Genomic DNA, 27463 nt, shown 5'->3' with positions numbered 1-27463 from the left:
AGCAAGGATGACCACCCAGCTAGCTGCACAGGTGACAGGCAGAAGATTTGTAAAACTAGAGGCAGAAATTGGGTTAAACGTTCTCACCAGGCTCCCGTGTGCCTGCAAAGTGTCTGCTCGTAGCCCGCCAATATGCTTCTGGGGAAAGCAGCCTCAGCCAGGAGCCCCTCCTGAACTCTCCAAATCAAATGGTGCGGCCTCCCCAGGCCAAAAATCCCCGGGGTCAAGAGGAAATGAAAACTTGACACAATTCTTCGAAAAGATAAAGATTCCCTGGATTTTACTTAAAATCAAACTCCTCTGCCTGTCATTCATGTGAAAAGATGCCAGTCCCATTTCTTTGCACTTAAATCTATAGACGGTACAGCTGATGGTGAGGTACCACCAAGCATCGTTTAATTTGATTTTTCAATTACAGACAATTACAAGGTGTGACAAAAGAAACAAAGAATAAGATTCCTCACAAAATGAGGATACAATGAACATCATAGTTATACAAATACTTGCAGAAAAAGCAATGGCCTTCTCCTTGATTGCAAAACTGGGTCAAAACTGGAATGAGCAAGTAGGGGAGTGATGGGGACTTGCAAAGAGAAGCTCATTTCTTAAAGTGACTTAAGTACACTTACTTAATAACGTGGGATTATTTCCCCAAATCAGGAATAATAACAATCTTCACTTTCACACACTAGTCAATCACATAACCGAGTTACAGGCTAATTAAGGGCAACCAATCACGTGTGTGGAAGTCTGGGCACCTAAGAAATCTTGTGAAGAAACCGGTTTTTCTGAAGTGCTACCTTCTCCCCCCAAGTGACTTCAGCCCGAGCAACTGCTGCAAAAGCATGTAATTAAAAGGATATAACATAATTTAGGGAAAATGCTTTCAGAAGGCTTAGCTTCATTAAGAATTATGCAAATTCAAGTCTCTATTTTAAAAACACAAGCCCACTAATCTGAGATCTGTGAGATCCGCGCACTTCTGGGATTGGGCCAAGCTGCTCTCTACCTGACCCCCGAAATGCACTATTCAATGAATCTGACCAAAATTCTTCAGGTTAGCTGCCATTTTCCTGCAGAGCAATTATTTCACAAGCACTGGTGTTTCTGGTTGATCTCTTTTAAATTGCAGTTAAAGTCGGTTTTCTTCCCCATGGTCTTTGCTCACATCCCCATCCAAACAGGCCTGATTTTCTCCACCCAGACTTGAGATCTGCGATCAGAGCCATTCGCTTAGATGGAACCCTTTCTCCTTAACAGATGCCTCCACTCCTCCCATGTCTGTCCCACCGTGTCCCCTGTCCCTCTGCACAGCACCCTCAGTATGACTGCAATCCCTTTTCCCCTCTACTTTTCCCTCATTCCTGACCTTGCCTGTGACCAGTACTTTCCTTGCCCAGACCTGGTCCCAGCTTCATCCTTCAATTCCAGGCCTCTTCAGCTTTGAATCCCAACCTGGCCTCTTGCTTCTAACCTCCTCAGTCCAATCCCCACCTGGCCTTATTAACGTCAGTCCCCCCAACCCAGACCTTATTGCACGTAGCACCCTCCCCCGCCTGCCTTATATCAATTCCTCTCCTCCCTGGTCCCTACCAGCCCCTCTTCATTTTTTAGACCCTGTCCAATCTCCCCTCTTTCCGGCCCTTGGCTAAAACCCCAACCCCATTCGAACCCCAGCAGTCCTCCTCTGACCCTAGCAAAGGCCACTACTCTGGCTGGCCCATCCCACTTTTTCTCAGACCCTGAACCTGGTGCCTCCCCTACTCCTTCGCTAAAAGCCGGTGCCACGAAATCGCCGCCCCCAGCCCGGCCTACGAGTATCCCATTTCTGACCCCTAACACACGCGCCCTCCCCATCACACACTCCAGGCTAGCGCGTCGATCCTCCCGCATCGCAGATGCACGCCTTGGACCCTCCTTCCCATCCCCGGCCGGCCGGCCGGCCCTGCGGCGTGCAGAGCCCGAAGCCCACGAGACCCCCTCCCCACCCTGCCGCGCAGCCCTGCCCCGCGTCCCTTAAGGCCCATTCAGCCCCTCCCGGAGGGGTCCCTCTCCCCACTTGACCCCGGCCCGGTGACCTCCGCCCCCGCCGGGCCCGGGACTCCATTCTCTCCGCTTCCGAGCCAACCCCCGCCCCAAACGCCCTCCGCACTCCCAGCCCAGTGGGGTGTGTCCCCCGTGCCCGCGGAACTCCAGCCGCCGGCCTCTCCCGCGGGGTCACGGTCGCCCTCCTCACCTCGGCGTCCACCACCTCGTGGTAGGCGGGCGGGGGGTCGAAGCCGCCGCCACCCCCGGTGCTCCCGCCGCGGGAGGGGCCGCCGCCGCCGTCGCCGCCGCCGTCGCCCCGCGAGCCCCCGCCGGGCCCGGGGCTGGGGCCGCCGCCGCTGTCCATGGGCTCGTAGCCGCCGTAGTCGAGGCCCGGCCGCTCGTTGGTGAGCAGCGCCACGGCCTCGTTGATGTCGTTCTTGGCCAGGCGCAGGGCCTTGCGGATGGTGGCGGGGTCCGAGAAGCCCATGCACAGCAGCGTGGTCATGTGCTGCTCCTCCTCCGATTCCATGGCTCGGGCCTCCGAGCCGCGCCGGCCGGCGAGCGGCGAAGCTGCGGCTCCCCGGCCTGGCGGGCCGCGCGGCGCTGCTTCCGCGCCGCTCCCGCGCCCGAGCGGGCCCCTGCGCTGCCGGCCTGCGCGCTCCGCTGCCGCCCGGCCAGGCTGGGCGCGGGCGTGGACGCCGGGAGCCGAGCGAGGGCGGTGGGGCGCTCAGGCGCGGCGGCGGCCCGGCCCAGCCCTGCGCGCCGCCATGTTGGCCTCCTCCTCCGCCTGCGCCTCCGCCTCCGCCTCCTCCGGCCCGCGGGGCCGCGCCTCCGCTCCCGGAAGCGGCCCGGGCCGCCCCAGGTTCGCCGAGGACGGGCGCGGGTGTTGGGGGGGGGGGGGGCTTTTTTTTTTTTTTTAAATTTAGACAGCAAAGGGAGGGGCCGCGCCGCGGAGCGTCTCTGGGGTGAAAGGGCCGCGCAGACACCCGGGCGCAGTCGAGGGAGGGTCCTCGGCCGTCGCCACCGCCCGCCTATTTCTCCGGCAACAGGTTCCCGCGGGAGCGGGACGGGTGGAGGCGAGGTGCCTTTCGCTGCGCGGAACGTCCCCGAAGTCCCCCGAGCCGTCCGTGCGGCCCAGCCCCGACGGCGGTCCCCTCGCACCCCGAAGCTGCTCAGAGCCCCCGCTGGACTCCTCTCCCGGCCTCGCTCGCCCCCGCGCGCCCGAGACGCACCCCATCCCGGGTGGGATTCATTCGGCCGCGGCTGCACTTCGCCGCCAGCCCGGCCTGAAACGCGCGCCGCAGTCCCAAAAGAAATGCGCCCCGAACCACGGAAATTGGCCCGCCGCGCTGCCTGAAATACACCCCAACGCCCACCTCAATTCATGCCCACACCGGGCACATCGGTCCACCGGGGCCGAAAATCACCCCCACGCAACCCGACCCAGATCCCTCCGGCTCTCCCTGAAACTACCCCAACCTTGCTGAAATGGATTCCCAGCCCTCGCTGAAGGTTCCTATCGTCACTGGCCACCTGCCCCTCACCAAACCCCACCGTATTCCACCAAACTCTTAACACTGAAATCCCCTGGGCGTCTGAAACGTATTTTTACGAACTCAGAATCCCAGCGCTAACGAAAACCTCGGAAAACCTCAGACTGCCTCACATGGCCAGCCACAGACTCATTCGAACTCCTTGGACCTGTGCTCCCCTCCTGATGCTGACCCACTTACTCACACTACTGTATCTCTTGGCTCAGGATTCTGTTTCTGCCTTTTGAAGGAGAACCCTGCCCCCTCTGTTTCTGCCCTTTACGGGAGGACCCCACAGCTGTTCGTTTCTCCCTTTAAGCACTCATTCCTCTTCCCTTTGAGGCCTATTTGCCTTGCTTTCTCTTTCCACCTTTAACATTAGCCCCCAGGGGCTGCGTCTTTAGTTTCCTTGACTCCACTATCCAAGCCTTGGCCCTTGCTCTTTTCCCCCTTCAGTTTCCTTTAATTCATGCTTCTAGGTTCTTTCCCCGCCGTCTCCCAAGATCCTGATGTCTTTTCTTTACCTCACTACGTATTTGTTAACTCAGCTTATCTCCTAATGCCCTCACCCTCGTTTCTTCCAGAACCCTGAAGTCCACTAACCTTTCTCATCCCATCAAACCCCTCCCTGTGACAAACCAGCACTTACTGAAATCTCCACCTGTCCCAAATCTTAAATTAGGGTCGGTACCCAGAAAATTCTCTGCACTCTGTTAGCACCTCTTCCCCTGGACCACAGAACCCTTCTTGCCTATTACTTGCTACCTATATTTTTAAATACCAACAATTTGATTTCCAGGGTGAGTTCATCGCTGTTTACATTTAAATGAAGTGACTGCACTTGTTGTACTGATTAAAGGTTGTATTATGGGACAAAGGCTAGGCCTTATCCCCAAAGGAAGTAAAGTCAATTTGTGAATGGAAATAAAACAAATCCTTCTTCTTACATTTCTTAAGCAGTAACAACAACAACAACAACAACAACAACAAAAGAACCTACCAGGGAAGAATGCCTGGAACTGAATCAGGTTCCAGGGTATATATTGAAATAAAATTTTACTAAGTGGCATTAACTTTCAAGTACCTCAATGGTGCTTAAATATTTACGTGTGGTATATGAGGACCAAAAGTAACGTAAACGAAACCAAGTAACCGATCATGAAGCATATGCCAAGATACTTCATTTATTCAACAAATATGTGCTATTTATCAAGCACCAGGTACTGTTCTTGGCACTGGTGATGCAGGGCTAAACAAAGCTGACAAAATTTGATGATGGAAAAGGGATGGCATTCATTGTCGCCCGGGGTCTGCCGAGTTAATTCGGTGACCAAATTAAGAAACGGATTCCAAGGGGGGAATAAGTAACAGGTAAAGGGAAAAATTGTTTGCCACTGAGATTTGAGACAGAACCCAAGAGGTAATGAGACTGAGCCGGCCAATTCAGATGGCACATAAAAAGACTCATCAACAGTGGCAGGTTTATAGAACATGACAGAGGGAGCTGTGCCGAGCTGAGAAGAGGAAGCAGAGAAGGAAGCAGAGAAAAACAAAGTCTGTGATAAAAACTGGAAAGGAGCCACAAAAGGCTACAAAAAACAAGGAAGGCCATTTTTGAACCGGATCCTGAAAAGCCAGAATGTCATTTGAGGATGCAAATAGTTGTAATCACACTTTTTTGCATGTAAGAAACCAAGTGAGGCCTTAAACCCTATCGAATTGGGATAATAGGGGAGGGGCCCGTGGGGTGAGTAGTCATGCTTTCACTCACATTTTAATTTTTATTGCAGTAAAATCTTGAAAATGTTACAAGGACTAAGAAATTTTAAGTAACATTCAGTTCACATTTATCCTTCTCTAGAATCTTCTAGAAGAAAAAAAAAAAAAGTAGCCAGGTCTTGAAGAGAGGTATGATGAACTGTGTGGAAGACAAAATATGAGGGCTTTCTAATATTAACAGGTAATTTTAAAAATATTTAGTGAGGGTTTATGTTGAACCAGGCTGAGGACTAGAGAGACAACTCTCGGTGTCTAGAGAGCAAGACTAGAGAAAAAAAGACTAGAGAACAGGACACAGTTCCTGCCCTTTTAGAACTTGCTGTCTTTAAAGGGAGACAGACAATAAAGCAGTAATCATAAAGAGTGATAGGTGCTTTGATAGGGAATTTCAAGATGTAAGGGGCAAATTTCTTGCCATCTATGGGGGTAAAATTACCGAGCATAGGAAATCTGGAAAATTTTGGGGAGGGTATTTAAACTATAATCTGCCAGGAAGTAGGAAAGCCAGGAAAATGAATATGAGATGAAAAGAGAGCGATCCAAAGACTGCAACAGTATGTGCAAAGGCCCTGGAGTGAGTAAGGGGAAAGCAACTGAGAAGAATTAAAAGCCAGTGGAATATGGCTGGAGCTCTAGAGAGGTAATAGTGGGAAGGGAATCTGGGGATGTGGCCAAACACCAGATCTGAGAGGACTACTTAAACTTGATAAGGAGTTTGCACTTCATTCTAAGGGAATGGGAAGCCACTGAAATATTTATGTGAAGGAGAGAGGTGCTGTTATTAAAATTTTAGGAAGAGTGCTGTGTGAAGGATGATCTAAAAGGGAGAAAGGGTAAAGGTAGAGAATTGAGTTGATTGATTAACTTGGTTGCTGATTAATCGGCAAGCCCATTAAAGGGAAAAGCAGTGCCAGATGACGGGCTTACCTCTCTCTACTTCCTTTCTCTTTGCGATTTGGCCCTTCAAGTTCTCCCTTGGAAGCTTTCAGTGCCTTCAAGCAGATATTCTATTCTGCCCAGCTTGTCTAGTTGGTGTCAGTAAGAGGGATGATCTTAAATAAGCAAATCTGTCATAATTGGAAGCAGAAATCCCATAGAAGAGAAGAAGATGGAGAAAATTCCTTCAAGGCAGTGGATAAAAGGAGCAGACCTTGACAGAGGGAGATTTTCCAAGACTAGGAGGAAGTTAGTATTTTGGATATTTGATGAGGAGGAAGAACCTTGCCTTGCTAGCTTGCAGTGCCCCAGGAAGTAGAAAGAGCTCAAAGAGAAATGACGGCCTGAGTCCAAGATTTGCAGCCTCTACAAAATCCCCCAGTCTTGGGGCGCCTGGGTGGGTCAGTCGGTTAAACGTCCGACTTCAGCTCAGGTCACGATCTCGCGGTCCGTGAGTTCGAGCCCCGCGTCGGGCTGTAGGCTGATGGCTCAGAGCCTGGAGCCTGCTTCAGATTCTGTGTCTCCCTCTCTGTCTGCCCCTCCCTCGCTCTCTCTCCCTCCCTCTCAAAAATAAACATTAAAAAAATTTTTTTTAGGGGCGCCTGGGTGGCTTGGTCGGTTAAGCATCCGACTTCGGCTCAGGTCATGATCTCACGATCCATGAGTTCGAGCCTCGCGTCGGGCTCTAGGCTGATGGCTCAGAGCCTGGTGCCTGCTTCCGATTCTGTGTCTCCCTCTCTCTCTGCCCCTCCCCCGTTCATGCTCTGTCTCTCTCTGTCTCAAAAATAAATAAAACGTTAAAAAAAATTAAAAAAAAAAACAAAACACAAAATCCCCCGGTCTCTAGCAGGGCAGGGTATCAACAGAATCACCTTCCTTCAAAAGACCTTAGCCTATGCAGGCTTAGATTGTGATCCCTTCCGTGTTAATGAGTATAGACCACAGGCCAGAGAACTCCTTCCGATGATGCTGTAGATGCACAAGCCTGTACAATTTGCATAAACCCCCCCTGCAGTAGGAGAGGGAAGCCTAATTATGACTATTATTCAACGTCTCAATACATTAGCAAAGGGGCATTGAGTGAGCTTTAATTTGTTTCTGAAAAAATAAAATGACACTAAATATTTTTTTAAATATTTATTTTGAGAGAGAGAGGGGCAGAGAAAGAGAGGGAGATACAGAATCCGAAGCAGGCTCCAGGATCTGAGCTGTCAGCACAGAGCCCAACACAGGGCACGAACCCAAGAACTGTGAGATCATGACCTGAGCTAAAGTCAGATGCTTAACACACTGAGCCACCCAGGTGCCCCAATTTTTTTTAATATTTACTTATTTTTGACAGAGAGAGAGAGAGACAGAGAGAGCACGAGAAGGGAGGGACAGAGAGAAGAGGGAGACACAGAATCCGAAGCAGGCTCCAAGCTCTGAGCTGTCAGCACAGAGCCTGATGAAGGGCTCAAACTCACAGACTGTGAGATCCATAACCTGAGCCAAAGTCAGATGCTTAACCTACTGAGCCACCCAGGTGCCCCTAAAATGACATTTAATGTCCCACATTTAAAAAAAAAATTTTTTTTAATGTTTATTTATTTTTGAGACAGAGAGAGACAGAGCATGAACGGGGGAGGGGCAGAGAGAGGGAGTCACAGAATCTGAAACAGGCTCCAGGCTCTGAGCTGTCAGCACAGAGCCCGACGCAGGGCCCGAACTCACGGTCCGCGAGATCATGACCTGAGCCGAAGTCGGACGCTAAACTGACTGAGCCACCCAGGCGCCCCTAATGTCCCACATTTTGATGGAAGCAAATTCATCCCCATTGTATATGTTTAAAAACCAATGAAAACAGCCACCAGAAAAATTGGCATTAATGGCTACACCATGAACACTCTACTTGGGCATTGATTTTTTTTTCTTTTCTTTCTTTTTTAAATATGTAACAGCTTTCTCGAGAGGTAATTCACATGCCATACAGTTCACCCATTTAAAGTGTACAAGTCAATTTTAGAACAGTTTTCATTACCTAAGAAGGAAACCTCATACCCTTTAGTTATATCTCTTCTGTATTCTCATTCCCCCCAGTGCTAAGCAACCACTAATCTACTTTCTGTCTGTATGGGTTTGCCTGTTCTAGAAACTTCATGTATGTGGAATCTTACAATATGTGATCTTTTTTGTCTGGCTTCTTTTACTTAGTACACTGTTTTCAACCTTTACCCATGTTCTATAGCATGTGTCAGTATTTCATTCCATATTCTGGCTGAATAATATTTCATTATACATATACCATATTTTGTTTATCCATTCATAATGGGCATTTGAGTTGTTTTTACTATTTGGGTATTATGAATGCTGCTGCTATCACTGTTTATATGAATGTTCTTGTGTGGACATGTTTTCATTGCTTCTTGGTCATTTGGTTTTTGTTTTTTAATTTTTTTAATCTTTATTTTTGAGAGAGAGAGAGAGAGAGAGAGACAGGGTGCGAGCAGGGAGGAACAGAGAGAAAGAGGGAGACACAGAATTCAAAGCAGGCCCCAGGCTCCGAACTGTCAGCACAGAGCCCGACATGGTGCTTGAACCCATGAACTGCGAGATCATGACCTGAGCTGAAGTCAGATGCTCAACCAACTGAGCCACCCAGGCATCCCGCTTCTTGGTCATTTGTATATCTTCTATTCAAGTCCTTTGCCCTTTTTTTGAATTGGGTTATTCATCTTTTTATTATTATGTTGTAAGACTTTTGTATTCTAGATCCAAGTTCTTTACTAGGTATATTATTTGTAACTATTTTCTAATATTCTGTGGCTTATCTTTTCACTTTTTTGCTAGTGTCCTTTGAAGCACATAAGCTCTTAGATTTGATGAAGTACAATCTACTTATTTTCTTTATTGCTTGTACTTTTGTTGCTTGGACTTTTGGTGGCATATCCACGAAATCACTGCCAAATTTCCTATCATAAAATGTTTTTGCCTGTGTTCTCTCCTAAGAGTTTTATAGTAGATCTTTGATCATTTTGAGTTCATTTTTGTATATGGTGTGAAGTAAAGGTCTAATTCTATTCATTTGTATTTGGCTATCTAATTGTCCCAATATTATTTGTCAAAAAGATTATTCTTTCCCCATTGAATGGTCTTGCACACTTGTCAAACATCAATTAAACATGGACACATAGGTTATTTTTGGAATCTCAATTCTATCCTATTGATCTATATGTCAATCTTTATGCCTATAGCACATTGTCTTGATTAAAGTTTCTTCGTGGTCAATTTTTTAGTTTTTATTTTTTAGAGGAGAGGGGAGGGGCTGACCCTGGGATCCTGACCTGAGCCAAATTCAAGAGTCCAACCAACTGAGCCACCCAGACGCCCCTAACTTTGCTCTTTTTCATGATTGTTTTGGCCATTCTGAGTTCCTGGCAATTATATGTGAATTTCAGAATCAGTTTTCCAACTTCTACAAGGAAGTCAGCTGGGATTCTCATAGGGATTCCACTGAGTCGGTAAGCAGATTTGGGGACTGTTACCATCTTGGCAATATTAAGTCCTCCAATCCATGAACATGTTACTTCTTTAATTTCTTTTAGTAGGTGTTTTGTACTCTTCAGAGTACGTCTTGTACTTCTTTTGCTAAATTTATTCCTAAATACTTTACTCTTTTGGATGCCACGGCACATGGAGTTGTTTTCGTAATTTGGATTGTTTGATTGCAAATGTATAGAAATACAGTTGCATTTTATAAATTAATCTTTTTTTTAAGTTTTTTTTTTTTAACGTTTATTTATTTTTGGGACAGAGAGAGACAGAGCATGAACGGGGGAGGGGCAGAGAGAGAGGGAGACACAGAATCTGAAGCAGGGTCCAGGCTCTGAGCCATCAGCCTAGAGCCCGACGCGGGGCTCAAACTCACAGACCGCGAGATCGTGACCTGAGCCGAAGTCGGACGCTTAACCGACTGAGCCACCCAGGTGCCCCTATAAATTAATCTTCTAACCTACAACCTTGCCCAACTTGTTTATTAATTCTAATAGTTTTTTTTTAGTGGATTTCTTAGGTCATGTTATCTGTGAATAAAGATAGTTTTGCTTCTTTCTTTCCAATCTGGATGCCTTTTGTTTATTTTCTTGTCTAATTGCCCTGGCCAGGCCCTCCAGTACAGTGTTGAACAGAGATGCAGATAGCAGTCATGGTTGTTTCGTTCCTGATCTTAGGAGGAAAGCATCTAATCCTTCCGTTAACAATGATGTTTGCTTTGGGGTTTTCATATATGGCTTTTATTATTTTGAGATAGTTTTCTCCTATTGCTATTAAGAATGACTAATGTGGTTTATGTTTTTTATTCTACTGATAGTGTGTATTGCATTCATTGATTTTTCATATGTAAAACCAATCTTGCATTCTGGGATAAATCCCACTTGGTCATGGTGCACAATAGTTCATATATGTTACCGGATTCAATCTGCTAATACTGTATTTTGTTTAAAAAACACAGTAATAATATTGCTGGGCGAAAGAGAGCGATTGTTTTTATTTTTATTTTTTTTAACCATGAAAATGGAGTAACCTATTAACTAAAATGATACAAAAATAATGCAGACCCAATTTTGTATTTTATAAAAGCAGATTTAAAAAGGATGAAATACTGTTTTTGCAATCAAATGCCTTCAGGTAAAACTCACATAGATAGCTTCCCCCCCCCCAGAATTATCTCAAGATATATTCTAAGACTCACAAACCTTTTGATACTATTATTATTATTTTATTTAAAATTTTTATTTTAATCCTGATTAGTTAACAAATAGTGTGCTATTAGTTCCAGGTGTGCAATGTGGTGATTCAACACTTCTGTACATTACGCGGTGTTCATCATGACAAGTACACTCCTTAGGTGAGGGGATGGGTTAAATAGGTGATGGGGATTAAGGAAAGCAATTACTGGGGCGCCTGGGTGGCGCAGTCGGTTAGGCGTCCGACTTCGGCCAGGTCACGATCTTGCGGTCTGTGAGTTCGAGCCCCGCGTCGGGCTCTGGGCTGATGGCTCAGAGCCTGGAGCCTGTTTCCGATTCTGTGTCTCCCTCTCTCTCTGCCCCTCGCCCGTTCATGCTCTGTCTCTCTCTGTCCCAGAAATGAATAAACGTTGAAAAAAAAATTTTTAAAAAAAAAGGAAAGCAATTACTTTTAGAGGGATGCGATTCTGATTATTTAATGTAAAAAAAAAATCAGTATGAAAAATGGAGAACGCTAGAAGAAGGAAGAGGAAAACATAATTTTTAAGTCCAAGGCTCCTCCCACCCTTTACTAAAGACTGTATGTTGCCAAATGGGGAGTCATTTAAAAGTTAATGTGGTGGGGCGCCTGGGTGGCGCAGTCGGTTAAGCGTCCGACTTCAGCCAGGTCACGCACGATCTCGCGGTCCGTGAGTTCGAGCCCCGCGTCGGGCTCTGGGCTGATGGCTCAGAGCCTGGAGCCTGTTTCCGATTCTGTGTCTCCCTCTCTCTCTGCCCCTCCCCCGTTCATGCTCTGTCTCTCTCTGTCCCAAAAATAAATAAAACGTTGAAAAAAAAATTAAAAAAAAAAAAAAAAAGTTAATGTGGTATTTTCCTTCACTTAAGAAGGTGATGTGACAGGCCTGATGGTAGTCCAACATTAGATTTTGTTTTTTTTACCAGCAGCCGGAGTGAATTTTCCCTGGCGCCCCGTGACTAATGGGCAGAACTATCCCCTGGGCGTGCAGATTCCTTCCCTTCCCTCCACCTTGGAAGGCCTTTCCCTTGTAGCAGGTGAGTTACAAATCCAACCATCCACAGCATAAATATATGCTATTAGATTGTCAAGTGGAGAGGAGGCACGCGAGGTAAGGCCAAGGTGTTGACTGCCAAACCGAGGAGTTTTCTTTAATTTGTTAGGCAGTGGGCAGCCATTCAATGTTTTGAGTCAGGGAATGATGTGGTTGAAGGTGCTTTCTGGAGATTAAAATGGTATTAATGTGTCGGACACAAGAGATTAAATAAGCAGGTGTGGGGGTGGGGGGGAGAATGAAAAGAAGCATATGCAGAAGCGATTGGATTTGACGATCCAGGAAAATGAAAAACTTCTAGACTTGAAGGCTAGGTAATCTGAAGTCAGAGTTTGAACTAAAAGGGAAGATGATGACTTTGGCCTTACATGAGCTGACATTTCATTAGGAAAGTTTGCGTGCAGACTTCCCCAATCATATCACACGTGTACATTGGAAACAAAACAGTTTAAGCGGATAAACATTTACAAGGAAAGGATACTGGGGATATTTAATTTGGAAAGTGAAACGACTTTACAGAAAGAGAAAGATGAAAGGACCCATTTATTTCTCTGATGACCTAGTGCCTGGCCTTTAACTCCGCACACTCACCTACACATGGCACTATGTGCCCGCTGAAGAAAGCAAAAAGCATTTTAGGAGAAGCACACACGCCCATCTTTACCCACTGCTCTTCATTTTCATCTCCTTGCTCCTGGGTAGCTGGTTCCGTATCTCGTTTCACAAACTGAGCCCTGTACACGGAGGGCCAGGAGAGACCAACGCAAGAGGCAGACCACTCCATCACTCTATGTTAGTAGGTGGCAGTTTTAATAGGCAGGCAAACTTACTTAAATGAGGCTGGTCTTGGGTGGCCATAAGACAAATGAATCTCTGCACCTGCCTGCTAAATCTTAAAAGTCTATGTAGAGGCATTAACAGGGTTCAGTAATGTATACTGTTCAGATGGTCTCCGTACCATGTTGTTATCTCAAGGCTCTGATGGGGTAGCTTCTAGCATGGCGAAGGCAAACGAAATGCCCATTCTAAGGACAGGGAAGGTGGGTGAGAGGCCTCTGATGGCCCAAGTTCAGCTTGGGTCAACTGGCAGTCACGTCTTCTTGACGACCTTCACGGCACCATATTCGAGCCTTCCATATTGCTTTTAATCTGCTTGTTGCCTCCTGTCTACAGTAACATGTGATTACCCTCCCTGCCTATTGGGTACCTCTTTCCCTGGGCTCAGATTTCAGCAATCTCAGTTTCCAGGAAAAGATTTCCTCGGCTAGTCTGGCCCTCAGAACCCTCCTGCTCAGGCTGACCTCAGAGTCTCTGCCAGAAGGTAGAGATTTGGACACTTTGTCTTCATTGTATCAGCAGGTTTCATTTCTCCAAAGTTGCATTTTATAAGTCATACATTGTATGACTATAACGTAACAGGCTGCAATTCTCCGACTGACTGAAAATTGCAGTAAGGGATATATTTACCTTAAAAGCAACGTTGAAACTCGGTTGTCGAGAATACAGTGAAGGACTCCTCTATCTTTAGCTAGAAAATCAAGATTTGAGGCTTTTAGTTCCCTCTGAAACCAGGAGGACCCGGCTCTCAGACTTCAGCTGGATTCCAACACGGTTTAGAGGTCTGTTTCATTTCCCCAATGTTGACTCACCAGGCTGGATTAATTTTCCAGGGTGTTGTGCTAATTATAGGCCAGTGGAGCTAATGGGCTGAATGAAAATGGCTACAAGTGAAAAAGTAGCAGAGCACTCTGGGTTCTGCTAGGATGCGGAGCTATTTATAACTTCACAATTGCATGGTTACTATTAATTAGTGAGTATTGCAGTGACCCTCAATTTTCAAAGGCGTCTCCCATCATTTTCGAGTTAATCTCTCCCGTCCCTCACTGCGTTTGTTTTATATAAAGGGTGGAGCTGACGAATTACTCGCCTGAAGTCATGTCTGTGGGAAAGCCAGAATTAATACTTTAAACGTTAGGAATAGTAATAAAAATAATATATTCATGGAGTGCTTTGCAGTTTTCGAAAGGTTTTCTCTTTGTCATCTCATTGACACTTACCAGCATCCCTAGGAACACTACGGGTTCCTGTTGGTTAGTTGATGGTCACAGAAGAGAAGAGGGTTTGGTTCACAGCTGTCTTGATCACATTTCAACTGAATAAGAGCGGAAAGAACCCAATGCTTTTCAGGACTCGGAGTCTGAATCGTGACGATCTTTGCTCTCTGCCTCTTGCTAAAGGGTTTTCTTGGCCTTTGAGGACCCACAAGGGAAAATTGTGTCATTTTAACCTTTTGTTTTATGAGGCCCCATAAAACAATATACAAACTCATAGACTCCAGTACTATTAGAAATTTCAATTTAAGAGAGGTGAGAAAATCCAGAGATGGCTATGCCAGAACGTTGGCATAAGATCCACACCCCCCCCCCCCAAAATGGAGCTGGTTCTAGTGACGGCTGTGAGCCCTCATTGCATTTCCCTGTTTCAGCTCACTTCTCCCCACTCAACCGCCTGGGCCGTTCTTGACCTTCCTAGGCCCGGAGTGTCCACTGCCCCCTGCATTCAATCCTCTCAGAACCTTTTATAATCCCACGAGCAGAGGCCTGGGTAATTGGATGGGTTCTTGGATGTCGTGCAGTCTATTATCATCACCTTACTGGTGACCGAAACGGAGACTCAGGGAAAGCAAGTGACTTTTCAAGGCTCACGGCTGGTGATCATCAGAACGGGGGATGAAAAGCTGCTGGACTTCTGCTTCAGTAGAAAAAGGACCGGATGACCGTCAGGTTGTCCCCGAAGCAGTGTTTGTGACAGCACAACTCCTGAATTGGCCACAGAGGCCGCGGTTCCCAAAACGTGTTCACAGATGCTTCTTGACGTAGGGCCCTGTGGTCGTGTGACTTTGCCCAAGCTGGGAATTCAAGAGGCAACATAGAAGACTGGAGACTCTGGAAAGTCCCTTGGGAAAGAGTTTTGTTTAAGCAAGCCTTTATCGAATTATTTAGTCATTTTTTTCAACTCAGAGAAAACCTAGTAACAGCCTGTGTAGTTAGAGTCCCTTGGCACGCACTGAAGAACAAATAAAAGGTACCTGTTGAGATGGGACAGTCACAAGCCGGGTAAAAGCTCACTGGCAGTTTCTTCGCTACGTGCTACTTTAATTTCACCACACCCGAGGTGTAGACGTTATTAGCTCTACTCATGGATGAGCTCCAGACTCTGGTTGCATGGGACAGATTTGAATGCAAATGTGCTTCGGGGAAGAGGGGCGTCTTTTGCTTCATGCCACTGAGAAGCTTGGAGCCTTGAAACCAGCAAGTTCTCTTTCTCGTACCTCTGCTTCCGTCTGTTTGCCAGGTCTGTTCATTCCTTTTACAGACTGATGTCCTCGTGAGAAAGGACACAGGCCTATGCACGGCTTAGGTCTGTGTGCAGCCAGAGAGGAAAGGATCCCACGGCCCCCTGCCCGCCCAGCCAGTACCACTTAGCAAAATCTTAGAAAGGAACTCATTTGGCCAGTGGGGGTCATGTGCCCCTCTGCTGTCCATCTCCATAGCTGGGAAAGGGGTATTATGGTTGGTTTTGCTGTCTGACTCCAAAATGTGTGTGTGTGTGTGTGTGTGTGTGTGTGTGTGTGTGTGTAACTTGTTTCAATAAGATACAATCTCCACTTCAGGGGCGCCTGGGTGGCGCAGTCGGTTGAGCGTCCGACTTCAGCCGGGTCACGATCTCGAGGTCCGTGAGTTCGAGCCCTGCGTCAGGCTCTGGGCTGATGGCTCGGAGCCTGGAACCTGTTTCCGATTCTGTGTCTCCCTCTCTCTCTGCCCCTCCCCCGTTCATGCTCTGTCTCTCTCTGTCCCAAAAATAAATAAACGTTAAAAAAAAAAATTAAAAAAAAAAAAAGATACAATCTCCACTTTTAAGGAAGGAATAGTCTGGTAGGAAAGATGCACACCCCTATAGTAACAATGGTAAAAGGTGTAAGAAACAGAGACATTCAGAAGATGGAGAAACCATATCAAGATTATATCATAATAATCTTAAAGCTTAAAGTTCCTAAGTCTTTTGGCATTATGGGCACTTTTGAAGATCTGATGAACCCCTTGAACTCTTTTTCCCCAACACACACACACACACACACACACACACACACACACAGATTTTTGTATCCATTTTTAACATGCCTTTGAAAGATTTATGGACTTCTACAAGCTGATCTTTGGTTCTCCAAGGAACTTAAGACTTTGACTTAATACTGCTTTGAAAATATACTTACGTAGAAGAACCAGTTCAAAAGACCTGCCCTTGCTGTAGAATGATGGTATTGCCAGCAGTGAGCTGATCAACCTCAGATCTGGCTTTCAGTACTAGGAAGGCAGGCCCAGGAAACCCAAGTTAGATCCGGGTAGAAACAGGAAACGCTCAGGAAATAATGTATTCCTTGGAACAAACTTTAGGACACGCCGATAAACAATGAAATGGTACTTGAGCAAATGGGGCAATCGCAAGCAGGTGGGAGATATTCTTAAGAGTTACCACTGCTATTTTTAAAGTTTTTATTTGTATTTATTTTGAGAGCGATATAGAGCAAGCAGGGGAGGGGCAGGGAGAGAAGGAGACAGAATCCCAAGCAGGCTCCGAGCTGTCAGCACAGAGCCCGATGTGGGGCTCAAACCCACGAACTGTGAGATCGTGACCTGAGCCGAAATGAAGAGTTGGACGTTTAACCACGTTGGACGTTTAACCAGAGTTGGACGATTGAGCCACGCAGGTGCCCCCCCACCTCTATTTTTAATATAAATAATAGAATCAGAACCACCTAGCTTGACCTCATTTTAAAGTAAAAAGAAACATGGAAAGGGTAAAGAGATTTACTCAAGGACAGACGACCGAAGATGTCTATGTATGGCTTAACCAAGCAAGGCTCACTGATGCTCTTGTCCAACGCTCTCTTCGTTCTGTGGCACCACACAGAGGGAAGCGAATGAATTGTAAATAATAGCCTTCAGGAATTGTAACACTCACCCCATTTCATTATACCTCGTTTTTAACTGCTTTCTCCAGTAAACTGAAGACTCTATGGGAGCAGGACCTCAGTCTGCTCCTTTGCTACATTCCCAGGACGTCATGGACAGTGGACACTCAGTACACGTCCCTCCTCTGAATGACTGGAGAACGGCTGCCTGGCAGGAATTCCACTCCTCCAGTGGGAATGAATGCATCCAGCGATGTTTAAGTATCTCCTGGTGTGGCGGCTGTCACCCCACCCTCGCTTTTCTCCCTTGGAACTTTGTGCAATTTCCCAGTCCTCCTGACTCATGTCAGGGAGGCCTCCACCTTCCATACATTTGGAAGGCCCAGGGACTTGTAACCACTGGGTGACTGGCTGATTGAGCCCCGGAAGCCCCGTGCTCTCCCATGTTTCCTTCTTGGTTCTCATTGGGAGAATCCCAGACCCCTGGGAAACAGAGGCCTCTGGTGTGCCTAGGAGAGGACCAGCCACCCCATAGCAAGCAGTTCTTCCTCCTCGGTAGCTGCCACCACCCAGCCCCAAGGGAGTTAAACCTGTTCTTTATCTCCTTGAAACCCAGGCCAACTTTGATAAAAGGAAAACTCTTTCCTGGCGTTTGTTAATCAAAACAAATGTCCTTACTCGCTCGGTAGAATGTAGGCGTGGATGCTATGCTACGTCTATCAATAGGTAGTTTGTGTCTAATTTGTCCAAAGGAAATGTCTGTGATGTGCTTTTTTAAAAAAATTTTTTTAATGTTTATTTCTTTTTGAGAGAGAGAGAGAGTGCGAGTGTGGGAAGGGCAGAGAGCGAGGGAGACACAGAATCTGAAGCAGGGTCCAGGCTCTGAGCTGTCAGCACAGAGCCCGATGCGGGGCTCGAACTCACAGACCATGAGATCATGACCTGAGCCGAAGTCAGACGCTTAATTGACTGAGCCACCCAGATGCCCCTGATGTGCTTTTAATTTACTGAAGAGGGCTAAGTGTTCAAACCTTTGCAAACTTACACTGAAATTAAGTTTTTAAGGTCCACATAGCTGCAGCTCTCTCAAATCATCCTTTTAAACACACTTCCTTGGGGCACCTCAGTGGCTCAGTCAGTTAAGCATCCAGCTCTTGATTTCGGCTCAGGTCACCATCTCACAGTCATGGGATTGAGCCCTATGCCCAGCAAGAAGCCTGCTTAAGTCTCTCTCTCCCCCTCTCTCCCCCCACCTTGCTGACATGCACCCACGCACACATATTCTCTCTCTCTCAAATGAAAACAAAAAACCCCACCCTTCCTTTAAAGTGTGACTAGCCATGATAAATTACACATTTTTATAAATGTCATCTCTCCTAGTGTTGTGAAACTTAAAGGAGATGAAAACCACCCAAGACTATCCCTGTTATATCAGTTGCCTTTAATTCCTATACAGGCTGGTGATAGTTTTGGCTATAAGTAGCAGAAAACTTAACATAAGCACTTAAAGGAATAAGTGCTTTCTCCCTTATACAACACCAGGTCTGATGGAATATGCAGGTTTGGTTTTAGTCTGGGAGCCCAATTCTCTTGGCCTTTTCCTCAGGCATATTGCCTCATAGTCCCAAAATGGCTGCTGCAGCTCCAGACATCATATTCATATCTGAGATAGGTAGGAAGGGTAAAACACTCATGTAGTCATTATACTAGAAAAGCAAAAAGCTTTTCCAGACCACTATCCACCCCCCAGCAGTGTCATGTCTCACTGGCCACTCAACCTCACTGGAAGTTGGGAAAATGAATGCTTAACTTTTCCAGACTTCCTAGTTGAAGTAGACAGGGGACAGGTGGTCTGTCAGTGGTTCTTCCACCATCCATCTTGAAGTGTTGCCACACCGAAGCTTTCAGCGTGCCTGTTAGCTGTTCTGCAGAGCTGGAGAAGAGGGTTGAGGGAAACAGCCTCAGTAGCAAAATTCAACTTTGCCTTCTCCCCTGTGTCTAAAGACTCAGCATAGTGGGATCCCATCTGGGACATATATGGGTCTATTAAGCTGCACCGTGGGGTGCGGGAGTTGGCTCCTAGGTGTCATGAGAGCCAATTTCTAAATTTTTAGGAACGTTTTGAGCCAGCTGATCCATACAGTCGTTAAAGTTGAATTATATGAACTTCTTTTTCTTTTTTTTTAACATTTATTTATTTTTGAGACAGAGAGAGACAGAGCATGAACAGGGGAGGGGCAGAGAGAGAGGGAGACACAGAATCCGAAACAGGCTCCAGGCTCTGAGCGGTCAGCACAGAGCCTGACGCGGGGCTTGAACTCACGGATGGGACCGTGAGATCGTGACCTGAGCCGAAGTCGGACGCTCAACCGACTGAGCCACCCAGGCGCCCCGAATTATATGAACTTCTAATTCAATAAATTTTATTGAAAAAGGCAATACTCAAAGAAAAAAAAGCCCCCACCACTTCCTAATATGTTACTACTAACTATGCTTTTTGACGTCGCATGTGCTGTGTCTGTATGGTGTTTAACAAAGGTACTACTATGCATTTCTTCCCATCTCTGTGTTTAGTGACAGCATGTTGGTAGCTCTGAATTGGCCATGGTGGGAGTATTTGCACCACAGATCCCAGCAAATGTTACAACTCTGTTTTGTTTTTGCTTTGAAAGAGTCCACTGTTGGACATTTATCGGTACACCATTATGCACAGTCCTAGAAAACGATAATTTGGAGATTGGATGCATGTACATTTGAGGTAAATAGGTAGGCATTTCAAAACAATTTTCAGAGCCCTGCCAGAGATAAAACACTCAGAGATAGTGCCCTGGTGATTTATTTTTTTTTAATTTATTTTTTTCCTGGTGCTTTAAACCAACAAAGAATGCATTCTATAGATTGCTTTAAAAATTTTTTTTTAACGTTTATTTATTTTTAAGAGAGAGAGAGAGACAGAGAGACAGAGCACAAGCAGGGGAGGGGCAGAGAGAGAGGGAGACACAGAATGTGAAGCAGGCTCCAGGCTCTGAGCTGTCAGCACAGAACCCGATGCAGGGCTGGAACTGACAAACCGCGAGATCATGACCTGAGCCGAAGTCAGATGCTTAACTGACTGAGCCACCCAGGCTTCAATAGATCGCTTACTTTTTTCAGGAATGCAAAGTGTCTTTTCTTCAGCTCCTAGTACTTAAGGGTCTTCCTCAAACAATACTGTTTTTCTTCATGGTCACTATCATCATTAATAAACATCCACTGCTTACCTATTATTGGTTAGATTCTAAGTTTGACTAAGTACTACTGAATATGGTCTTTATTCTCAAGGAACTTAGAGTACACAGGAATATGTGCAGAAAAAAATATATGAAAGTAGTCTATTCCAAACATCCCATACTTTGTCTTCACAGCACGTATCTTGATTTGTAGCTCTCTCTCTCTCTTTACAGTGTATATGCACAACATATACATATACACACAAGCATAATGTGTACACATATATGCTTGTGTGAACCTTTATTTAATGCTAGACTATAAATTCCATTGCATCCCTTTTGGTCACAGCTGTGTCCCAGTATCTACAAAGTGCCTGGAAGATAGAAGGTGCTCAATGAATGTTTACTGACTGCATAAGTGAATTAATTAAGTGCAATGAGTAGCGTGGACAATAAGATCTGTACGAGCTGACAGGAAGGAACAATTCCCAGCTGACTGGAATGGTTAGGAAAGCTTGAGGTGGTTCCAAGATTTGAATGACATCTTGAGGGCAGGGTAGGGCATAAACAAGGTACATGGCACGTTGAACACAAGGACTTGTATGGCCGGAATGGAAAGTTTCTTTCTTCTTGCTGAAGTTGGAGCAAACTCATTGGAGCTGGTGGGTTAGGGTCACCAGGGTTATATTCAATCAGATTGTAGTGTTCCTTGGACCCAGGGAAGGCAAACATAATTTCAGAAGCAAATACAGATTAAGGTTGAGGGAGAAGCTCAAGGTTGAGAGAAAATAACATTTAACTAGTTTACTAACTGCCAGTCATGCCCTTCTATCCATTCTCCACCAAGAAACCAGAGCAATCTTTTAAAAGTAGAAATCAACCAATATCTCTCAGGAACTTAGGTGTAAAAATACCCAACAAGATGTTAGCATAGTGAATCTGGCAATATGCAAAAGATTTTTTTTAATTAAGTTTTATTTTTATTTTAGAGACAGAGCATGAGTTGGGAGGAGGGGCAGAGGGAGAGGGAGAGAGAGAATCTTAAGCAGACTCCACACCCAGCATGGAGCTCAATGTGGGGCTCAATCTCATGACCCTGGGATCATGACCTGAGAGAAAATCAAGAGTCTGATGCTCAACTGAGCCACCCAGGTGCCTCAATGTGCAACAAAATTATATACTACAACCAAAAAGGTTGTTTATTCCAGGTATGCAAGGCTGGTTTGTATTTGAAGATCAATCAATGCAACCCATCATATTAACAGGCTAAAGAAGAAAATCCACATGATCATATCAATAGATGCAGAAAAGGCATTTGACAAAAATTCAATACCCATTCATGAAAACTTTCAAGAAATAGAAATGGAAGGAAACTTCTCAACCTGATAAAGAGCACCTACAAAAGAAATTCTACAAGCAACATTATACTCAATGGTGAAAAACTAAATGCTTTCTCCCTGAGATTAGGAAAAAGGTAAGAATGCTCACTCTTACCACTTTCAGCATAGTACTAGAAATCCTCGCCAGCACAATAAGGCAGGAAAAAGAAAGAAAAGACATACAGATTGGAAAGGAAGAAATAAAATTGTCTTGATTTGCAGACAACATGATTGTCTATCATGTAGACAAACCCAAGGAATCAATGGGGAGTGGGGAAAAAGCCCACAAAACCTCCAAAGGAAACAAAACAAATCTCAGAACAAATAAGTTCAGCACGGCATCAGATTACAAAATGAACACACATAAAATTCTATACACCAACAAGGAAGATGTGGAAGTTGAAATTAAAACCACACTACTATTTACAACAGCCCCTCAGCAAATGAAATACTTATTTATATCTAAATATAAACCTAAGAAAGCATGTACAGGATCTGTATGCTAAACGTGATGAGATGTAGATGAAAGAAATCAAAGAAGGTAAGTTTCCTTTATTATTCATTTACTGAAACTCAACATGGTGAAGACGTTAGTTCTCCTCCAATTGATCTACAGGCTTAATGAAATTCCTGTCAAAGGCCTAGCAAGAGTTTTTACAGATTAAAGAAGCTTATTTGAAAATTTATTTTTCAAGGCAAAGGACCTAGAACAGCTAAAACGGTCTAGAAAGGAGGAGTAACTTGGGAGGAATCACTCCCAAGTTAAGTTTACTATATAGCTGCAGTAATCAGGACAGTATGGCACTGGCAGACGGACACACAGATCAATGGCATAGAATAGAGGACCCAGAATTAGACCTAGACATACGTCCAGCTGACTTTTTACAAAGTTGCAAAAGCAATTCAATGCAGAAAGGATAGCTTTTGCAAAAACTGGTGCCAGTACAACTGGGCATACATAGGCAAAAAATAAATAGAATCAAATAAGGTAAGAAATAAAAATGTGACTTAATCTTCACAGAATTAGCTAAAACTAGGACCAAGATTTAAATGTAAACCTAAAACCACAAAGCTTTTAGGTAAAACATAGAAAATCTTCAAGATTTAGGATGAAGTAAAGATTGCTTAGATTTGACACCAATGGCACAATCCCAAAAAAAGGAAAAAATGATGAACTGGATGTCATCAAAATTAAATATTTTTGCTCTGTGAAGACTTTGTTTAAAAGACGAAAAGATAAGGCGCACCTGGGTGGCTCATTCGATTAAGGGTACAACTTTGGCTCCGGTCATGATCTCGCGGTTTATGGGTTTGAGCCCTGCATCAGGCTCTGAGCTGACAGCTTGGAGCCTGGAGCCTGCTTCGGATTCTGTGTCTCCCTCTCTCTCTGCCCCTCCCCTGCTTGCACTCTGTCTCTCTTTTTATCTCTTGCTAAAAAATAAATACTAAAAAAAATTTTTTAAAGATGAAAATATAAGCCACAGATCAGAGAAAATATTCACAAATCACCTATCTGGCAAAGGGCTTCTCTCTAGAATATACAAAGATCACTCAAAATTCAACAGTAAAGTTCAAGAAACAATGCAATCAGAAAGTGGGCAAAAAAACACGTTGAGACACTATTGAAACACAAAGGACAAGTAATGACAGAAAAAGGTGTTCAATATCATTAGCCATTAGGTAAATGGAAACTAAATCCACAAATAATAAACTCACATACCATACAATGCAGAAATTGCACCCTTGGGCATTTATTCCAGAGAAATGAAAACTTATGCTCATGTGGAAGCCTGCACACAAATGGTCGTATCATTCATAATAGCTAAAACGTGGAAAGAACCCAGATGTCCTCCAATGGGTAGTACATACCTACCATAGAACATGACTCCATAGTAAGGAGGAATGAACTCTTGACATGGGCAACAAGTTGGATGATCTCAAGGGAATTATACCCTGTGCAAGAAGCAATTTCAAAAGATTACATACTGTACGATTCCACTTATGTAATATTCTTGAAATGTTGTAATTATAGAGATGGAAAACAGATTAGTGATTGCCAGGGTTAGTGCTTGTGGGGAGAGTGTAGGCATGGCTACAAGAGGGCCACACGGTGGGTCAGCTCTGAATCTTCATTGGGGAGGTGGTTGTGCAAAGCTCCGTGGTACAAAATTGCCTAGAACAATTGCCTATAGATACTCACACATGCACACACACACACACACACACACACACACACACACACATGAGCACATATCTACTGGAGAAATCTGGATAAGCTCTGTGGATTGTAGCAATGTCCATTTCATGGTACTGTGGTTCCATAAATGCTAACATTGGGGAAGGGGGGGTATAGGGTTCTCGAGACCTGTCTGTACATTTTTTGTGTAACTTCTTGTGGATCTATAATTATTTCAAAATGAAAAAGTAAAATACTTAAATCAGATCATGTCAGATTTCTTACTTAAAATTATTAGAAGGCTTACTATCCCAATGAAAAGAAAATCCAAGTTCCTTACCTTATGTCATCTGTTCCCTGCCTCTGTCTCTGACCCCATCTAACTTCGTTTTATTTCAAAAAAGTTTTTTGAGTTTTTATTTATTTATTTGAGGGAGAGAGAATGAGTGGATGAGGGGATGAGTGGGGGAGGGACAGAGAGTGAGGGGCAGACAGAGGACCTGAAGCGGGCTCTGTGGTGACAGCAGAGAGTCCAATGCGGGGCTTGAACGCTCGAACCATGAGATCATGACTTGAGCCGTTATCAAGAGTCGGATGCTCAACCAACTGAGCCACCCAGGCGCTGCTCCCCCCACCGCAATTTTTATCTTACTGATGAAGCCGAAGCCATGCAAGGGTTATGAGGTCAGGCAACCTTACCCCTCAGCTCCCCGTCAGCTCGGGACTGGGTTAGCCCATCCTTCTCCCACATCTGGAGCATAGGTGCATGCTAGATATTTTGTGGATGGAAGAGGGAAGAAGTAAAGGCTGTGATGAATTCCTGGATCATCTCTCTCATTGGGTTTGAGGAAAAGGCACAGAGGTAGGCCTGGGTAAGGGTACAGGACTCGGATAGAGAATCTGTATATGGAAGGTTAGAGATGTAGGGAGGAGGTAGCCAATGGGAAATCTCAAATGCTAAGCCAAGGCACTGGGGAGCTCTTCAAGGTGAAGTTGGGGATGCTTGCACATTTTTTAACTCCACCTTCATCTGCTCATTTACCTAGGTGCTGTTTTCATTATTTGGGGGAGGCGTGAATCATTGCTTCCTCTAGGACTAAGCTTACTGCCGTACTCAATGCTGTATCAGGCAATCCATCAGCCGTAATGGCTTGTGTGTGTTTACCACAACTCTCCTGTGTCAAAAATAATAAAGGCACACCTAACATGCCTACTTGTCAGCTACCATAAGGTGCCATAGCAGAGTCAGAGGAAAGGAATAAAGATTAGGTGGAATGTGGGCTATGCAAAAGTTGGAGGCATAGACTACACTCCAACTCCAGCGAAAAGAAGACCTTAAGAAAGACGAAATGACGTCTGTCTTCTGAGCCACCACCACCAGCATGGCCACCGAAGGACCATACTGACCCACTATTACTCAACAAATACTCTCTTTTGATGGTTTCTGCATTTTTTCTCTGGGGGTACGAGAGAGAGAGAGAGAGAGAGAGAGAGACAGACAGACAGACCTGGGGGGATACAGAAGTGACAGCCTGCTGTATAGGAAAACCAGATACACTGCTTTGCAATTATTCCAGGACTCTGAAGAGCTGTCACAGGTCACTAACAGCTGAGTATCACTAGCTACCTTTTCTCCTTCCTTTCCTGTGGAAGAGACTCAAAGCCCCGGAGCAGCATGAAGGGAGGACACAGGTTTTTTACTTACTTCAGAATTTCACATACTGCCTGTTTATTGAAGCCAACTCACTGGAAATTAACAGACCTTTCCTTGTTAATCAGTGTTGCTCGGTGTTGCAGGGGAAAAAAAAAAAACATCTAAGTCAACCGACCTTCGGAAATGTCTTTTGGTCGGGAATTTAGCCACGTTGGTGAGAAACACGAGCCGCGCCCACCAGGAAGTGTTTCTGAGGCAGGTTGGGGGAGTTTGCTTTCAAAAGCCAGGAAGGTGCAAAAATGCAACTTGAGTCCCTGCCTGACAGGTGCTTACACTTCGCCCGTGACTTTATGGTTGTGTGACCCCTGTTGTCATTTAATTTTTCAACCGTCTAGCCCCTGCTCCCCTAATGAAAAGGGACAAGGGCAGGTGTGTCAGTCCTTCCTGTGGCAGGAAGAAGTACACCTGGATGGAACTTGGAAGCGAATTGGACAAAGGGATGATTTCATAGAGGCAAGGGCAGGAAGGGGAACTGCCAGGACTGCGGGGGGCGACCAGGACTAGCTGCGGTGGGCAGTCTCCGCCACCACTTAGGCCTCTCGGGAGCTGCAGTCATGAAGGAGGGACTCCCCGGGGTTGGGGGCTGAGGTCCTGGAGGGGTGCAGCCATTACTGGCCCGTGGAGGGATGGGTCTAGCTCTCCATCTCCCGCCAGCGCCAGACCCAACTGGAACTCAGAGAACAACGGAGCCCAGGTTTGTGGCCCACAGCATCAGCTGCTTGGGACTCAGACCAAGCGCAGGAAGGAGGGGAGTGTGGTGGAGGGGGGGGGTGGGGTGGCAAAGAGAGCGAAGTTTCCCGATTCAAGTCGGTGGGTTTGGTATCCCCGGTGAAGAGAAATGCGACGCAGCAGATTCCCTCCGGATAGGACCACCCAGGAGAGGAGGTGAAAGTGGATGAGAAATTTCGTGGTGGTTTCTTTTTCTCGTAACAAGCGATGAAATCGCCCAGGCCTGGACTCTGCAGGGAACGAGTGAAGCAGAGGGAGGAGATTGGGCGCTTGAAGCCCGTCTCCAGAGGCCACTGGCGGCCTGGCTTTGAAGCAGTTGTGCTATGTTGGGGGTGATTTCTGGCCTGTTCCTGCCAAAAATGTGCTCCGTTTGGCAAGGAATTCAGGCAAAGGTTGATTTAAGAGGCCTGGGCTCTCTGAGAACTCGTCTTGGCCGAAGAGGAGCTAACTTAGGTCGCAAGGCCCCACTCAAAGGTACACCTTTCCTCCGATCTTCTCTCCTGACATTCAGAGCCTCGTCTTTTGCCCTTTCCATTCAAAAGTCTCAAAGGCACCTCAAAGTCCATTTACCGAAAACCAACCTCATGGTGTCTCTCTCAAAACCAACCCTTCTACACTGCCTCTTTTGGTGAATAACTTCACTGACTCTCCAGCAATGTGGCGTCCTTCTTAACACCTTCTCTCCCATCTCCTCAAACGCCGAGTCCTGTTGATTCTACATCTCTCTCCAGTCTGATCCTATCTCCTGACTCTAAGCTACCATCACCTCCCCCTTGAACTCTGGCAACCACCTGCTAATTTGCTTGCAAATACTCCCCTCTAGTCTCTTCTCCAATTCGTTTTCCACAGGGCAGCGACGGCCATCTTTTCAAAGGACATATGGCCACATGTCTCTCCTCTGCTTAAAATCATCCCATGCCTGCTTGTTGCCCTGAGCAGACTCCTTCACAAGGTTTGTAGGCCCTAAGTGACCTCACTCCACCCCACAGTTCAGCCCAGCCCTTCTCATTTTCCCCCTTGCCAGGCACATTGGCCTTCTTTTAGTTTCTCGTCCTGGGCTTCTCTTTCGGGACCTGTGAAGGCCAATCCTTTGCCTAGAATTTTCCCTCCCCTCTTCCCACCAGATGAACTTAACCGACTTTTAGATCTCAGCTCAAATGTTACTTCCTCGGGGAGTCTTCCTTGAATTCTAGACTAGAAAAGGCCCCTCGGTGA

The 27463-nt window shown here is 45.7% G+C and overlaps 1 protein-coding gene across 1 annotated transcript in view; it reads right to left on the bottom strand.

Annotated features, from left to right (window-relative positions):
• The window catches only part of USP24 (ubiquitin specific peptidase 24), a 140406-nt gene extending 137833 nt beyond the window's left edge, over positions 1–2573 (bottom strand). The window contains exon 1 of the mRNA XM_047085710.1: positions 2237–2573. Coding sequence (XP_046941666.1) covers positions 2237–2557 — 321 coding nt within the window. The 5' untranslated portion in view covers positions 2558–2573. The remainder of the gene's footprint in view (positions 1–2236) is intronic.
• Between the last annotated feature and the right edge of the window lie 24890 nt (positions 2574–27463).

This window comes from Lynx rufus, unplaced genomic scaffold (assembly GCF_022079265.1).
Source record: "Lynx rufus isolate CCGP_SWC_20201006 ecotype Redwood Valley unplaced genomic scaffold, mLynRuf1.p SCAF_2, whole genome shotgun sequence".
In the NCBI taxonomy this organism is placed as follows: Eukaryota; Metazoa; Chordata; class Mammalia; order Carnivora; family Felidae; genus Lynx; species Lynx rufus.
This window is presented reverse-complemented; position numbering and strand designations above follow the sequence as displayed.